General features: G+C 40.0%; 1 protein-coding gene across 1 annotated transcript; it reads left to right on the forward strand.

Annotated features, from left to right (window-relative positions):
* The first annotated feature begins 692 nt into the window (after positions 1–692).
* On the forward strand, positions 693–14,335 carry NOM1 (nucleolar protein with MIF4G domain 1). The gene is made up of 11 exons (XM_061467996.1): positions 693–1,600; positions 2,444–2,568; positions 3,498–3,693; positions 5,735–6,058; positions 6,596–6,706; positions 7,875–8,042; positions 8,500–8,621; positions 12,404–12,536; positions 12,726–12,857; positions 13,479–13,588; positions 14,125–14,335. Exons 1-11 carry the CDS (start codon positions 710–712, stop codon positions 14,300–14,302), a joined length of 2,490 nt encoding a protein of 829 aa, XP_061323980.1. The 5' UTR covers positions 693–709; the 3' UTR covers positions 14,303–14,335.
* The last annotated feature ends 2,095 nt before the right edge of the window (positions 14,336–16,430 follow it).

Below are 16,430 nucleotides of genomic sequence, written 5' to 3' on the forward strand. Positions count from 1 at the left end.
GGACACACACACAGCCAGCAGGTTGCATAAGCCTAGAGTACAGCAGAGACTAAAAATAAGATCAACCAGTTGGCTTTCCTGCTGACATCAGCAAACTAGCATGGGACATTTAATTCCCTCACGTAATGATCACATAAATGACAGATGAGTTGTCGCATGCTGCGCCTGTCCCATCACCACAGCAGGGGCCACTGCTCCCAGCAGCTGCATCACCTTGTCCTGCAAGGTAGATGGAAATGCCCCAAGAGCAGTTACCACCGGACAGAGGCCATGAACAAGGACGTTTTCTCTGGCATGCTTAGGAAGGGACACCTAAGACTGGCGGGTTTGGAAGAGGCTTAAAATGGAGTGGAGGAGAGGCCATAAATGTCGGTGTCCCTCGGTTCCTGCAGCCTCCAGAGGCGGTAGCGAGTGCCTCGTGCCCAGCGCACCGTCACGCCTTACAACCAAAGCCACGGCTGTAAGGCACGGACTGTCCCTTCTGTATAGAAGAAGGACAAACCTAACATTTTCTTGAATATACATATATAAAAAGAGAGGAGATCTCTGCGGATTTAGCGCCTTTGGTACGGGTTTCAAGCGACCTTAAGCCACCGACAACCACCTCCTCAGAGCCGGGACCTCCTAAGACGGCGAAAGCCCACCAGGGGGCGCTGCTTTTTGAAATGGCGGCCGCGAGGCGGAAGAGGGAAGTCGCCTCTTCCTCAAGATGGCGGCGCCCAGGCGCGGCGTGGCTGGGGGTAAGATGAAGCGGTCAGCGGCGGCCCGCCCTCGCCGCGGTGGGAAGCTAGACAGGCTGCGGCAGGCGGTGCAGGACTTTGTGCAGAAAGCCGGCGACCAACCGCCTCTGCCCCTGGTGAAGGACTCTGAGAGGCAGAACCGTAGAAGCCGCCGGGAAGCAAGGAAGGAGAAGCGCAAGCTCAAGCGGAGCCGCCGCCGCCGCCTCCAACGCGGGGAACCAGTGGAGGTTCCCGTCGCCCCGGCCAAGCCGGCTCCTTCCAAGCCGGTTCCTTTAAAGCCAGCTCCTTCCAAACCGGTTCCTGCTGCCCGTCCCAGAGCACCGGCCTCACCCGCCGCCGCTGTCGGAAAGCAGCGGCCGGGGCCGGCGCGGCAGCAAGAGGCGGCGCGGCCGGCGGTGCCAGCACCGACACCCCGCGAGGTCCCGGCCGCCGCAACCGCCTCGGCGCGGAAGCGGGCCCTGTTGGAGGCCAACGAGGAAGAGGACAAGGAGATTCGGCGCCTGGAGCGGCTGCTAGGGCTTGGCAAGCGCCGCAAGAAGCAGGAGGGGGCCGCGGCGGAGAAGGTGCCTCAGAGCTTGCTGAGGGACGGGCTGGGCTACGTGCTGGGCGCCCTGGGCTCCCGGGCCGGCCTGAGCAAGCTGTGCGAGAGCAGCGACGACGAGGAGGCACCGCCGGGGCCGCGGGAGAGACAGCCGGGGCCGGGCGAGGAGGACGAAGAGCAACCGGAGGGGGATCCGGGGGATGCCTCGGACCTCTCCGAGGGGGAGGATGTGGAAGGACAGGACGAGCGCGAAAGCTCATCGTCATCCACTGAGAATGACGGGGTGCCAGAGGCCAGCGAGCCCCCAGGCGAGGAGGAGGTAGGGTGTTCACTTTAGATATGGCTAACTGCTTCTCAAAGTACATGCGATAACATCAACACAGAGCAGTTTGCATCACCTCAGTAAAGCTCGGATGTTTGTCACCTAGTCGGGCAGTGTTATCGTGGTGAAACTAGTGCCGGGCCCAGCAACAGCGTTGTCTTAAGAGGCTTGCCAAGGCCTAGATACAGTGGTGAGGTGTTGAGGGGAGAGTTCCCCCAGGTCAGGGTGCTGGTAGGTAACACCCTAACGCACAAGGTGTGTGGGATTGTCTGTATAAACGAGGCAAGCAAATAAAAGGACTTAACCCCAGCTTTAAAGAACGTGATTATCACAGAATCAAATAGGTTGTAAAAGACCTTTAAGACTGAGTCCATGTGCTTCTGCTAAGAGTAAACAGAGCTTATGTTCAAATTAATCTGTTGCAAACTAGAGCTTTACTTCTGGATGATGCCAGAGGTTCTGCCTGTGATCTGAGGTCTTGTAGCACAGGTGAGGAAGAGAAGGTGAAATGGGTCATTTAGCTAGTGTGCCACTAACTTAAACTGTTGGTACATCTGCAGCTGGTTAGATCTGATTAAAACCAAGATGAAAGATGACAGGTTTTAATAACTTAAAAAAAAAAAAGGTCATGTAAAGGGAAGAGGGGTTTTGCTGCTTTGGTCATAAAGGTTAACCTGTTGCATGCTTCTTTCTGTATGAATTTGTTACTTTGGCATTAGTTGTTAGGTGGTAAAATATATACTTACTTAAAAGCTGTGCATATTAATCTTAAAACAGAAATGTATATTTGTGCTAAAACATTTAAGATTTCATTAGGTATCTTACTATTTTCCTATTAAGAGTCATAATCACAGTGCTATGAAGTATGTTCCCCCTCAAGTAAGGAGAGCTCAGGAGACGCTAGATGACAAGAAAAGAGAAGAATTGGGAAGACTGAAGAAAATGGTGAATGGTCTTATTAATAGGTAATGTAACAAGCAAAGTTATTAGTCTTTCTGGTTCAGTGTGACAGTGCTCCTCATTCAAAGAAAAGTGGCAAGAATGTGACTTTTCTCTTCGCAAACTGATTTTAAGTTGGCAATCATGTCTGCTATCCTTAATAATAATTATCTTTGTTGGTATAAATTTTTCAGAGTTGGTCATTACAGAAGTTGAAAAATATAGAAAATAAATTTAAGATTGGGCTGAATTCCACACAGCAGTTGCCTGCAAGTGCTAGGTATAATTCACTACGTGTCAATTAGAGTATGCCTATAAAAAAAAAATCCCCATAGTGTATTATAACTCCCTCCAAAAAAAAGCATTATTTTCATTTTGTAATTAAATAAAACTAAATTTCTCCAACACTGCAACTGAGGAGCAGCGCTTCATAGCTTCAAGTACTGAAGAACAGAAGAAGTCATTCACACTTTTATGCATTTTAAATTTAGAGTATTGTAAAATAAGAAAGCATTTTCTTTTATCTGTTACCTACAAAATGCTGACTACAGTATGCAGTTTATTCAGTGGTTTAGAATTTGATATACCTTATGAGGTATTTTTGTTCTTATTTTCTCCAAAGACTGACGTGCTATACTTAACAACAACTCAGAACAAGCTCTCAATAAGTCTGTTCACTGTGACAGGAAGCACATTGACCATGCTTTGTAAATACTGCTGCAAATCTGTTTTTACTTGTGAATATTAAAAAACAAACAAAACAACCATACAGAATTAAACATATGTTAGTTTGGTAAACACTGCAAAATACAGAATGTCCTTTGTGTCACCTTTTAATCTTTCTTCTTAAGCCAGACTAGTTTCTCTAAAAAGAAGAGGTAGTTTCTTGAGTAAATTGAAAATTGTGGAACCATGTAAAGAGAAGAAGTGAACACTGGATTTTGTTTCTCCATAGGTTGAGTGAACCGAATTTATCCTCCATTAGTGGACAAATGGAAGAGCTCTACATGGCCAACAGCAGAAAGGACATGAATGAGACTCTGACAGATATTCTCCTGAATGCTTGTGTTACTGCAGTTGCCATGCCTGCAAGATTGATAATGGAGCACGTCCTTTTAGTCAGCGTTCTTCATCATAATGTAGGAATTGAGGTAATTCTTGTGGTTGGAAGTAATTTTAATACTACATTTTTTGTAGAGTGTCTCCCTTGATATTTTGTTTGAATTGCCTTTTCATTTTTGATTGTTACTAAAAAAACAGTAGTTGAATTTCATCAATATTTGTAGCTTATTTGCTAGGTGTCTACAAGTGAAAGGGATCAAGTCTGTTCCTTTATCTGGTTATTTCCTCTACGAGTTGCCACTGGTCAGTTACAAAAACGTCTTTTTCTTTTTTTCCATCCAAATCTTTCTGCATCCATAAAACTGGGAGGTTTTAAGCTTCAAATTTTCTTCTCTTTATTTAGACTATTTCTGTTCCCTTGGGTATATGAAGTTATTGTTCTTGAACGATATATATCCATATAAGAAAAGTGCTACAGTTACAGAAATCCTTTTATATCAGTGGAAAAAAATCCTGTTTTTTAAAGCCAGATCATGCAGGTATCAGTGAAATTAGCTGGATGTATCAATTACTGCATAATATAAAAAACTTCAAAAAGCATGGCAAATTTTTTTCTTTTTTTTTCTTTTTGGTGTGGTGGTGGTTTTAAGCTTGAATGATTGAGGTGATGCATCTGTTGCTTACTGTTAAGAAGCTGCTGAAACTACTGATGGAAGATTTTACCTCATTTCAGTGAGATGTCTTTCAGAAAACAGGTGTTTCAGCATCATGTTCCCATCAAGTTTTTCTACACCTACATTTTATTTCTATATCTCAGTGCAAAAGATCTATTTATGCAAGTTCTTCAGCTTATTGTATAGTGACCTGAATTCTGTCTCTGAAGCTGTATTAAGTATCAGGTGGATGCAATTACAGCAGCTTTCTCCATGCAGCCTTGCCATAAAACTGTTTTTTTTAAATCCTCTTTGCTGCTTGAAAGGTAGATACAACATATTAATATAGTGCTGTTTGAAGGAGAGAAACGGAATCTTTTTGGAACTTTGCAGAATACCCAGTAATAGGTTTTAGATACAGATACACTAGTAGGCATTAGAAATACATAGATGATACCCAGACTGTCTTTGTATTACCGACTCTGTTACATAGCATCTTTGAGTCTAAAATGTGTTTACTGTAACGCACTTTTTTTTTTCCCCTGTAAAATACAGAATACGTATTACACAAAAGTGTGATAGCACAGCTGCATTTAAGATTAGTTTGAGCAATGCAGAAGCTGGGGTTCCAGTGACTGTGCTTATATGTTTGTGCAATATGATCATTGGATTAATGAAAACCTAAGCTGGTCAAGGCTTGTAATGCAGATAAGTGCTGCTACTTGGACTTGTGCTTTTCATAAGAACAATCAGCAAAAAATTATCATCATCATAATGTGGGAAGTCTTGTCTAGCAGCAGCGTGTTCATCACCTACCCATGTTTTGGTATGGTTTCTAATTCCAGTCTTCAGCATCCATTCACTCTTCACAAATATAGATTCCAAATTTTCTTTTCCCAGTTGTACTACTGATAAATGGCTAAGGCTTATCCCCACTTCAAAATCAGCCTAAGCTTATGCTCAGCAACTGTGAAAACTTGGTATGTTGGGGATTGTTTTACAGTATTATTTTTTACCCTTCTATTAAGGATTTTATTCTGGAATGCTGAACTTTGTGATGCATTTGGGTTTTGACATGCAGCTTTTACTGGATGAATGACTAGCAATGACAGCATGCTAGCCTGACAGCTGGGAAGATGCTAATACGTGTTCATGAAAATCATGTAAACAAATTCTGATGTATGTGTGCTGTAAGTTCATAACATTCACTTTTCTTTTACAGATGTTGAAAGGCAACTGGTTTCATACATAAGGTCTAAATAACATATACTTTAAGAATTTGTCATACCACTTAGATATTTGTATATGTAAATGTAGAACATCCATACTGGCTGAGAGGAGCAACAATATGTCTTTAAAATTAGTAGTGGCAGTGTGTCAGAAGTTAATGTTTTACAGATGTCTGTAAAATCTACTTATGGTTAATGGCTGGGTTTTTTTAAACTTTTTTTTTCCTCTTTAATGCAACTGCTGCCAGGTCGGTGCTCACTTTTTGGAAGCTGTGGTGAAGAAATTTAATGAACTCTCTAAAAGTGATGCTGAGGGGAAAGAATGTGAAAACCTGCTTGCCTTGATTGCTCATCTGTATAATTTCCATGTGGTTCATTGCCTGCTGATCTTTGATATTCTGAAAAAGCTTGTTAACGCTTTCACTGAAAAAGAGATTGAGTTGATTTTGTTTCTTCTGAAAAACGTGGGCTTTTCCTTAAGAAAAGATGATGCATTAGCTTTGAAGGAACTGATCACTGAAGCCCAGAGGAAAGCAAACACAGCAGAGAAGAAACTCCAGGATCAGACTAGGGTATGTATGTGTGTTTTAAAGATTTTCTGCTCTGAATAGACTTTAATAAGCACTTGGATACATGTATTAATTTACTAAAATGTTTTCTGCTACTCTCTATTTAGGTTCTAAGGTACCATTAATATTCAGTTGTTGGCATTCAGTTATTTGCATTCTTCTTGTCTGTCTTTCTCTGTTAGTTCTTTGGACACAGCCACCAAAATGCTTGTAGTGGGCAAGACTCAGACTGGTTTGTGCCTATGCATAGAATGCATAGACTGTGCTCCTGATAATACTTGATAATAATTTTTACACTTAAAAAAATGGCCATGGTGTTCAGCAGATTAAGCTTTGAATTGAAGCTTGAACGCAAATGTGTGTAATAGGAGTTAAAGTAACATCTTTCTCTGTATTTTTATTTATGTAATCTAATTTTTGATGTGTATTGCTATCCAAGCTGCTTATTGTTACAGAATAGTAATTTCAAAGTACAGTTTCCACTTTTATTTAATAAACTTTTCAGCACATAATCCACAGAAATATTTCTTTTCCCAATAGGTGCGGTTTATGCTAGAGACTATGCTGGCCCTAAGGAATAATGACATGCGTAAAATTCCTGGTTATGATCCTGAACCAGTTGAAAAACTCCGCAAATTGCAAAGAACACTGGTGAGAACTTTCTCAGCATACATTGTAAAGCTATTCTTAAACCAGAAGTAATTATTTGTATTGTACATTGGCTTGACAGGCTATAGTATTTTTTAATTCATTCAACATTCAAACTCTTGTGAATGAAAGTCACTTCCTAGGTCATTAAGTATTACTTCCTGTGTCCAAGTTAATTCAGCAGTCAACTAGCCTTCTGCAGAACCGTTTGGGAAAGGACATAATACTTAGCCAAAGACTTTTCCTCAAAGTCCTATACTTGAAAAAGAGATTGTGGGAAATTTAATGATTGTGGAGAAGAAATGAGTCATTATGACAAGTTCTTTTTTTTCCATAGATTTTGGATGCAGGCACCCTCTTCTAACCTCACCAGATTTCTTTTTGAAGTCTAACACTTCTGAAAAGCTGGAGAGAGGGCAGTTTGGCTAGAACAACCTAGTATAAAATGCGTGAAAGTAACTGCCTCTTTGGATTAAGAACTATCTTCAGAAGTGTGTTAAGTGCAGGATGTGTGCATCAGTAATAATAGGCCAGGCAAAACCAAGCCCAGGTAACCTAGTTCTGTAGAATTTTCTCTCAAATTTTCACACTCCTCCTGGTACTGTCTAGGATTTTGTTGAAAATTCGTATTTTGTTTAAAGAGTTTGAACTCTTTGCTGTTTGAATTGTACAAAACTTACGGCATTTTGTCATGCCATTTTATTTGATCAAAAGTGTTGAAAAGGAAAATTATGACCAGAACAATCTGCAGCTGATTTTCAATGTCAGCTTCAGTCTCTTGACTTTTCAATATCATCAAGTCTTGAATTTTAATCAAGTTTTATGGTTGGAGGATGGCTCCTTTTTAATTGATTATCTCTCTCTCTCTTTTTTCTTTTTTTTTTTTTTTCCTTAATAAAAAATAGAGCTTCTCAATGTAGATTTAAGCAACTTCTTGCCTTTGAGAGATTAGAGCATATGGGAAACTTCTAAATTCTTTTCAGGCTGCAGACTGAGACTGGAGAAGGAACATGTGAAGACCTTTATGATTAAGATACTAAGTTAATTGTTTAAAGTATTTGTTTTAAAGTAATTTAAAGCAATTGAAGTATTTGGGTTTTTTGTGTTTTGGGGTTTTGTTTTTAAAGAAAGCTTCAAATAATAGCTTTTGGGGGTTTTGTATTTTGTTAAGGTCCACAAAAGTGGTTCTGGAAAAGAAACGGAGCTCCGTGTCTCCCTGGAATCTCTCCTCAGTGCTGATCGGGTTGGTCGCTGGTGGATAGTTGGGTCATCCTGGAGTGGAGCACCAATGATTGATGATACAAATAGCAAGACTCAGCAGAAACTGCATATAGGAAAGGTAAATCCAAGCAGCAATTGTTGTAAGTGAAAGTGTTTGTGATCTTTTGCATGTTCTTCATACAGGTGCCTAAGTTTGTTTCAGAGCCCACGAAAAAAAAGAGGTGTGATTTAAAAGTGGATTTCCTAGTATAAATTCTGACAGGTAGCATTGCCTGTCTGTGGGTGGCATATATCTAAGCTGATTGTAAAAGTAGTGTAATGAGAATGTCATGGTGAGTTACATTAGAGAAGCACATCTTAAATAATTGGCACAATTAAAATACATTAAAATATATTTCCCTAGTTGAAAAAGCTGTTGCTGATTCTTATGCCTCTGAGCAAAAGCTCGGGACCTTTGGGCTGCTGCTTCGTAGCTTACTGGAGATCTTCATTAATGGTCTTACGCAAGGCTATGCAGAAATAGGTTTCATAAAGCAAGCATAAATAAAATAGCATTTAATTTTAATTTTTTGCAGGCGAGTTCAAAGATAATGGAGCTTGCTCGTAAGCAGAGAATGAACACCGATATCAGGAGAAGTATTTTTTGTGTCTTGATGACAAGTGAAGACTACCTGGATGCATTTGAAAAGCTTCTCAAGTAAGTACAGACTAGCACAGAAGGCATCCCACAGCTAAAAATAGCATTGGGTTGGAAAAATACCATTGTTGGTCTGGGCTTAAGCACATTTAATTGGTAATAAAATTAGAGAATTGCATAGCTAGCTATCCATGCAGAGGAGAAGGACCAAAACCATGGTGTAAGGGACTAGAAGGGAAGTTAGAACTGACTGGCAGTTGAAAGAAAGGAGTAGCCCCAATTATTGTCACTCACGTCTATAACTCTGATTTCCAGCATCTTTTGACTTCAGGAGTCTGCATCTTTTTTGCATTGAAGATGTGTTTTCCTGGTCTAGTGGATGCAAGTCTGTTGCAGCCTTGCTTCCTTACAGATGCAGACCAGAAGCCCCTTCAAAATACCTCTTGGTTTTCTTGCTGGATTTCCATACTGCTGCCACTTCCTTTACTTCTTACCACCTTTTTAAGCCATCTTGCAGGTCTCTGTACATAATTGCATGACCTGATAGTGTTCTAGCACCTCCACTTCCCTCTTAGCTTTGGATTTGCTTCAGGGTCACATTCCATGGTAAGGCCAGTTTCCTTACCGCTTAGCAAACAGCTCTTTAGGAGAAGATTTGATCAAGGAAAAGCATAAACTAAGCTGTTCTTTATGTTTGTCAGAATAGTGCTGTAAGTCTGTAGTAACTGAGAGGGGAGAGAGATCAGGTCTGAACTTCTCTTTTGCAGCCCTGTAATTCAAGGGAATTATCTTACTAGGATGGCATGCAATTATTTAATTTGATAACCAAACCAAAACAGACTTTGTAATAAAGTCAACTAATATTTGATTGAATGCCACTTCTGCAAAAACACAGCTTGGATTTAAGACTGCAATGGAGTCATTCCAATATCTTAATATGGCCTGTTCAATTAAAAGAAATTAGCTGCTGCTGCTGCAGTTCTTGCCAAGGCCTGGTAGCTCAATTTGCAAATTGATCCTTGACTCTCATCTGTGCTATTTAAACTAGTATACAAATCTGTATACATACAGGCTTGGCAGAAAAACTGCACATGGCCTGGTGTGTGTGTTGATACTGATTTTTATACAACAAGCTCAGAGAGAGGAATTCAGAAATGTGCCCACATCTGGCAGAGTATAATGGAAAGTACACAGAACTGTCAGTGAAGGAATTAACTTCAATGTGAACATGTGTTCCAGAGTGTATGGGAATTTATATTCATGAGTTGGATGTCAGTCTCATGAGGAAGAGGACAAGAAAATATATCAAGAAGTATTTTGACTGCCCTTGTTGATTCATCTGATGCTATATCTCTGGCAGAGTTTAGGTGTGATTAAATGGTAATTTAAATTGTTGTTAAGTCCAGGCTACTATACTTCTGCTTGTCTTTTTCCTCCTTACAGTAAAAGCAATTAATTTGAAGCCAGAGCAGCTCCCTGAAGTGGCTCAGCTTGTGATTGCAGAAGTGTCAATGTAAAGGGGGGGTTGGCAATGTCACTGGAGACTAAGAGGCGGGAGTAAGACTTGATCCATTTCATTAGATGAAAGGCTACACCTCCTTCACAAACCGCAGACTCACACAGAAGGCAGAATGAATGCTTCTAAAGTTTGATGCAGAGGCAATTTTAAAAGCTATTTCATGGACATGAAGAATTTGAGATATTTTATATCTCACAAAAAGTTGAAACTTTGAAAAGCTTTATATACCCTGTTGTAGTGTGGTGTGTAATTCAGGGTAACAATTATGTGATCGCGTCTACTAAAATAATTTCAGATCACTTTTAAAAGGTTTGAGTGTTGCTATGTTTGATCTAAAGGCAGTGATAGTCTTGGGCTTCAGCTGATGATAACTAGCCTACTTAAAGGCAGGCTTCTGCTGGTGATAGATAACCTACTTCAGAGGCAGTTATCCCATATACGGCAGGAAATTCTTAAAATGATCAAGATATACAAGTCCATGGGAATACTGTAAGTCATGAATGATAGGTGAGGTGGTTGCATATTCTTTTTCAAAGATGATCAGGTTCTTGAAATCTCTACAGGCTTACAGTGAACCTCAGCAGTGAAAGACAATCCCGACTCCTAAATTTTAGGTGTTTAGGAATGTTAGGTCTGAAAAGATAAAGTAATGCTAGGTCTGCAAAGAAGTGAAAGTAAGAATAAAGTTCAGCATCAAAGTGCTGATTTGCTTGGTTATAGCTGTCTGGCAACATGAATTATTTCCTAAATAAGCAAGTCATGATAGAAATTATGATGGAGAGTGTGCCAAATTAGTGACTGCAGTGTAACTTCACGAGTTACAGTGCATGTCTGGTAGCTGGAAACTTGTTTTAAAAAAGGAGCTTTTGTTGCTCTGTAATAAAATCAGGTAGAACTTGTCTGATGGGAGAGCAAGGAAATTCTATCACAGACATGACACTTACAGTGCTGTCCTCTTCTGGAGGAGTAGAATTCCAAGTTTTCACTGCTCATTAGCAATCAGCCTAGAAATCATCTGAGATTTTCCTGTTGTAAAACCTTGAATGCTGGGGGGTGGGAGTGTGGCTGAAAGACAGTATTTTCTCTACTAATCTGGGGTGTGTCTGTGATCCAATGCAGTGGCAGGTGTGTGGAGGTGTATAAAAATGAGCGATATTGGAATCAGGCAATGGCAGACTACAGGCAGTACAGCAAGTTCCAGTGGAGTCAAACTTAGTTAGGAAATACACTTGAGTTACACCAATGCCATATGAAACTTGAGCTTTAAACAATGAAAAGAATTTTGTTTGACATTTTTCAGACTATAATATGAAGCATTTTTCATTTTAATTGGTTTTAATGCTGCCAGGCATTTGGCAGCCTGAGAGGCTAAATCATATTATTCACAGAACAGGTGCCTTGCGAGTTAGTTGCCAATCCCTGGCCCAAAGTGCCTCAGCTGTCTTTTTAGACTGGTCAGCTGTTCAAGTAGGAAGGCTGTTGAGTCCTTGGCCTTTATGCTGAAGCAGCCAACACTGATACTGACTGTTGACTCTGTTCTTCAGGCTTTTTGGGGTGTGTGTATGTGTGTGTGTGTTAAGGTGATTTGAAATGGCTGACTGCATCCTCTGAATATCAAACAATAAGGAATTTCAGGTATTATGTAGCATGGAGTTGACCTAGAGATTAAAAGATTCATATGGCTAGGTAAGTGGGAAAAACATCGTGATATATTATCCCTAGTAAAAGCAGATACTTCGCGGAAGTGAAGGGTGCCCTGGATGTGTTTCTCTAAAAAAAGCTTATACTGATCCAAAATCTGCTTTTCCTCACATGGCCATAGGTACAAGTGTGACATAACTGCAACAGGGTGCTACAGTTCTTGTTCCACTATTTAACGTTTGTATTGGTACACCATGCAACAACACTTGCTGCACTACTGCTGCACAAGACTTCATGATGGCAGTGCCCTCTCTGGTTTTCTTCATGAAGAGTTACAAATATGGAGTGTTCTACCTTTCCTTCCTCAGGCGCTAATTACACTTATATCATTCCATGTCTGTCTGTTGAAGTCTTGCTTTTGCAGCCAACCCTTTTAACATCAATAAGACTATAGCATTTTCATATTGCCATACCAGGATATTGATGTAGCCCACAGTTTTAAGAGATTGTCCATATAGTGGTTTTTTAAGACTGTAAGAGCTTCCTCACAAGTGAAACTGAATGTAGTGTTCAGGGTTTTTTATTTTTTCAGGTGTTACTCTTGGATGTTGAGTGTAGCTGTTGCTTTGTGTGAGTAATTTTTTCCTTACTAAATGATTCTCATTCTGTTGCTGAATTTTAGGCTTGGACTGAAAGATCAGCAGGAGAGAGAAATTGTTCATGTTGCACTTCACTGCTGCTTACAGGAGAAGACATACAACCCCTTCTATGCATTTTTGGCTAACAAGTTTTGTGAATATCAGAGACGGTTTCAGGTGAAGAAAAAGCCGTTCCTACTTTGGTTTAGTGTCGCTATTGTGGTTAGGAAGACAGTCTGATCAAGCACCTCTGTCAATTCACAGAGGGATCATAAAGAATAAAAGATCAGAAAGTTTTGTTATGTTGTTACTCATTTAAGCAGTCACTTGATTGTAGGATTAATTTTTTTTACCTTTGACACCTAGGTGACATTTCAATTTAGTATTTGGGACAAAATCAAAGACTTGGAAAACCTGTCAGCTGCTGCCATCTCCAACTTGGTTTCGCTGTTGGTTCATTTATTAAGGACAAAATCATTGTCACTTTCAGTTCTCAAGGTTGGTGTGTTTTCTTTTCAAAATACTTCTGTGTTATCCTTGCATTTGTTAAGTCTTATGGAAAATGTATATTTTCTCTGTTACCTGGCTGGTACTTTAGCTTTTCAAGGTCATAAGCCAAGACAAAACTTGTTCTAAAATTACTAAATTAACCCAACTGGTTACAGTAATGCTATAATTTGGGGAAAATGGAATCTGTGGTGACCCAGGCATACGGAAAGTCTACAGTTCTGTATCTAGAGCAGTTTTAAGATTATATTCTTTAGAGTATCCCGAGTTAGTACTAACACCCCTTCATTAATAGGCTTGTCAGTGGATTTTCTGCTATGCTTTTTAGCTGATGTTGATTTTTATTAGACCAGAAATAAATCTACTGAGCACTTGGATTTATCTAGTTGAAAAATTATGCCTGGTATTGTGGTGCTAGGTTAATTCCTTAAAAAGTTCTCTGCTTTCCTTATTGATTGTTTTTTGGAGGCAGTGTTCTCAGCTAATTCTTCTGTGCCAAACTTAAGACTCTGTATATATGGGAGGCCAGTTGGTGTGCTAAAAGCTGTTCATTTAGAAGAGAATTTGTCTGTTTGAAATACTTGAGTTAATCCAATTCTCCCTCTCTTCTAGGTAATTGAATTCAGCGAACTAGATAAACCCAAAGTCCGTTTCTTGCGACAAGTATTAAGCATGCTGTTAATCAAAACAGATGCTGAAGACCTTTGTGATATTTTTGTGAGGTAGGTGAGCAGAGAGATCTGTAGGGAGCCCTTGGTGAGTAGTAATTAAGAAGGTAACAAGTTTGCTTGTTTTGTTGAGAATTATACAGTGCCTTTTCGAAGATCAGACACCCATCTCTTAACAAGTAAACTCTTCTGGGTGAGTGGGGTGAAGCTTATCATTTGTGTATTAGTACAGGCTAACCCATCAAATTGGGTGATGATGTTTCAACCCTTATGCTGCAACATGAGGAAGATCAGACATGGCATTCACCTCGGGTTTTGCTGTAATGTAATTGTTTACATAAAGCAAGTCTGAGGCTCCAATAATCCATTTTATTGTTGAGGTTCAATTGTACGCTGAGTGTATTTGGGCTGTTTGCCAAACCAATGTAGACTTGCTGGTAATTTGAAAGCCTCATCAGAAAAGCTCCTTTTATAGGTTGGATTTTTTTTTTTTTTTTTTTCCCTCGTGTTCTCTGAAGAAGATAAAGAAAATTGAGAAACTTCTAAAACAGTAGAAGACTAAATTCACTTTTTGATCTGTATCTTTACAGGATATCTGACAACCCCAAACTGGGAATGCTACGGGAAGGCTTGAAACTCTTCCTTACCCACTTCTTACTGAAAAATGTACAGGCCCAAAAAAGTGCTGAAGAAGCTAGCTTATTAAAAGAAAGAGTTGAACTAGCAACCAAGGCTTTGCAAGCAAAAGAATGCAAACTGAGGTTGTAGTTCTGTTTTTCTAATAAAACTCGTAGAGAAACTTGAGTCTGCACAGAGATGCAAAACTTTGATGGTCTTTCAGACCCAAATAATTGAGAATGAAGAGAGCCTGCATTGCATGTTTTAGCCTTTTATTTAAAATAATAGCATAAGACTGACCACCATCTGTTAAAGAATGAGCCTTTACTTAAGGCTTTTAATAACTAATCATTGTACTTGCCTGAAGAAACAGGCCACTAGATGGCACAAGTACTGGTGAGTCACTTTTGGCAGAAACCAACTTTTTTTCTTAAAGTGTTATTCACTAATTCTGTGAATTGTTTACCTGACTGTGGGTCAGGAACAGATCTTCAGTTGGAGTCAAAGTTGTAGTAAAACAACTTGAAGATCTGACGCCCACTTTTATTGGGTTTAGAGATCACAGCGTGGTTTTATTGCTCTTTTAAACTGTTTCTTGCAGCTTTAAAATTGGAGTTGCCTAATCACTTGTGATAATCGGATTTTTATAGGCATAAAGAATTATATTGGTATGAGTCTTTTATTAAGAGAATACATTCCTAAAGAATGTGCTTGCATTTTCCATTCAGATGTTAAAAAATCATGCATTTCTTTGTAACAGTGTTAATAGTTTGTTTCTTTGGTTACCTTACCATTACACATTAAACTGCAATTTTTCTAAGGGCCTTGCTGTTTACATTAGCTTTACTCTAGCTAGCTTGCCAGGAAAGGAATGACCTTAAACTGGGGGGAGGGAGGGATCTATTCAGCTGCTTCAGAATTTGCTCCCTGTAGGCATCCTCCAGAAAATTTTCACTTCTGCAGCAAGGGAGGTGGACAAGAATTTTTTTTATTACTATGCTTTAATCAAAGAGTTGAGTATAGAATACTCTGCTTGCTCAGTTGTATGAATAACCTTTTCAGGCAAAGGAGTGCTTCTCCCCGTTGCCAGCAGCCAGTGGTTTTCTCACCTTGTATCTGTTGGAGAGGGCAAGATGTCTTGGGAGCAGAGACACTCAGTTTCAAAATCCCAGGTTAAACCAGCACAGTAAGAGCTAACACAGATTACTATTAAAAGAACAAAGCAAGATGCTTTCTTCAGCCCATCTCATGCCATTAGCAGCTTTTAAGCATACAAAACGTCTTACGTGCAACAGGCAGAAGTGGAAAAAAAGCTTTTATATATTTCTAAAATTCATACCAATTAACAAAAATACAGGCAGCAGAATTATTTTGGTGGTTACAAAAGTCACAACTTTGGATAGTGTATGTAAAGAGCTCCCTTGCAAACAGCCATGCCAAGCCTTGTGGTTTAGTTCTGGAGGCTGGACTCCGGCAAAAAATCGGTGCAAATCCCTAGAAACTGGCTGCTGCAGAATGCTTGGGACCTCAGTGAGTAAAAATTGCACCACCCTCCCCCAGGCTGCAGCAGCCACCTAATTCATTACCTTTTTTGCAGGGGTTTGGGTACACCCAGCATTTCAACGTGTCTGTGGTTTAATAATACACAAATGGAAGCACATTGTTCTAACAACAAGGTTGAGGCAACTTTGCTCCACCAAATAGATGTTAAAACATCTTCTGTAGATGAAATGTGCCAGGCTGATGGTTCTTGTTTGCACGCTTTGCTTGGTGGTCAGAGCTGCCCACCTTTGCTGCCTGTGTCAGGATTGCCTTGTGTTTTATGGGTTGGAGTCTATTCACTTGCTGCAGCTGCCTGGAGGCAGTGTGATGCAGGTGTTGCTATGCAATTACAGGACATGGTTTTAACCTTACAGTCTGAAATTACATTTGCTATTTGTTTTACACTGAGATTTGCATTAGTTATTATTTATCCTAACCAGCTAGTAGGTTTTGTTCAAACTTAACTGTTATTACAGCCATTGCTTTGTTCCTGAAGCAAACAGATTTTACCTGCCCGCAGCTTTTACACTTGTCACATTTATGTACAAATATATTTTTTTAAAAAGACTGAATTTTCAAGCCAGAATCCATTGTCAGTCTACAGTGAAGGTATGAGGACAGTTGCTGCTGGTGGTTCTGTTATGTTTAACAATTTTTATCGTAGTTCTGCTGACCATATTGCTACAGCTTGACAAAGGTGGAAGGCCTGTCAGAATGTGCTGGTGGTGAGATACGC

Source organism: Pezoporus flaviventris, unplaced genomic scaffold (genome assembly GCF_033815535.1).
Source record: "Pezoporus flaviventris isolate CSIRO_AGI_PZ_B2104156 unplaced genomic scaffold, CSIRO_AGI_Pfla_v1 ptg000047l, whole genome shotgun sequence".
Classification (NCBI taxonomy): Eukaryota; Metazoa; Chordata; class Aves; order Psittaciformes; family Psittacidae; genus Pezoporus; species Pezoporus flaviventris.

What these genes read in the sequence shown, in the direction of transcription:
- NOM1 (XM_061467996.1), top strand. Translation starts at nt 710, where the DNA reads ATGGCGGCGCCCAGGCGCGGCGTGGCTGGGGGTAAGATGAAGCGGTCA. An exon ending in AACTCCAGGATCAGACTAGG is followed by an intron (nt 6,059 to 6,595) that starts GTATGTATGTGT and finishes TTTTCCCAATAG; the next exon opens with GTGCGGTTTATGCTAGAGAC. An exon ending in CTTTGTGATATTTTTGTGAG is followed by an intron (nt 13,589 to 14,124) that starts GTAGGTGAGCAG and finishes GTATCTTTACAG; the next exon opens with GATATCTGACAACCCCAAAC.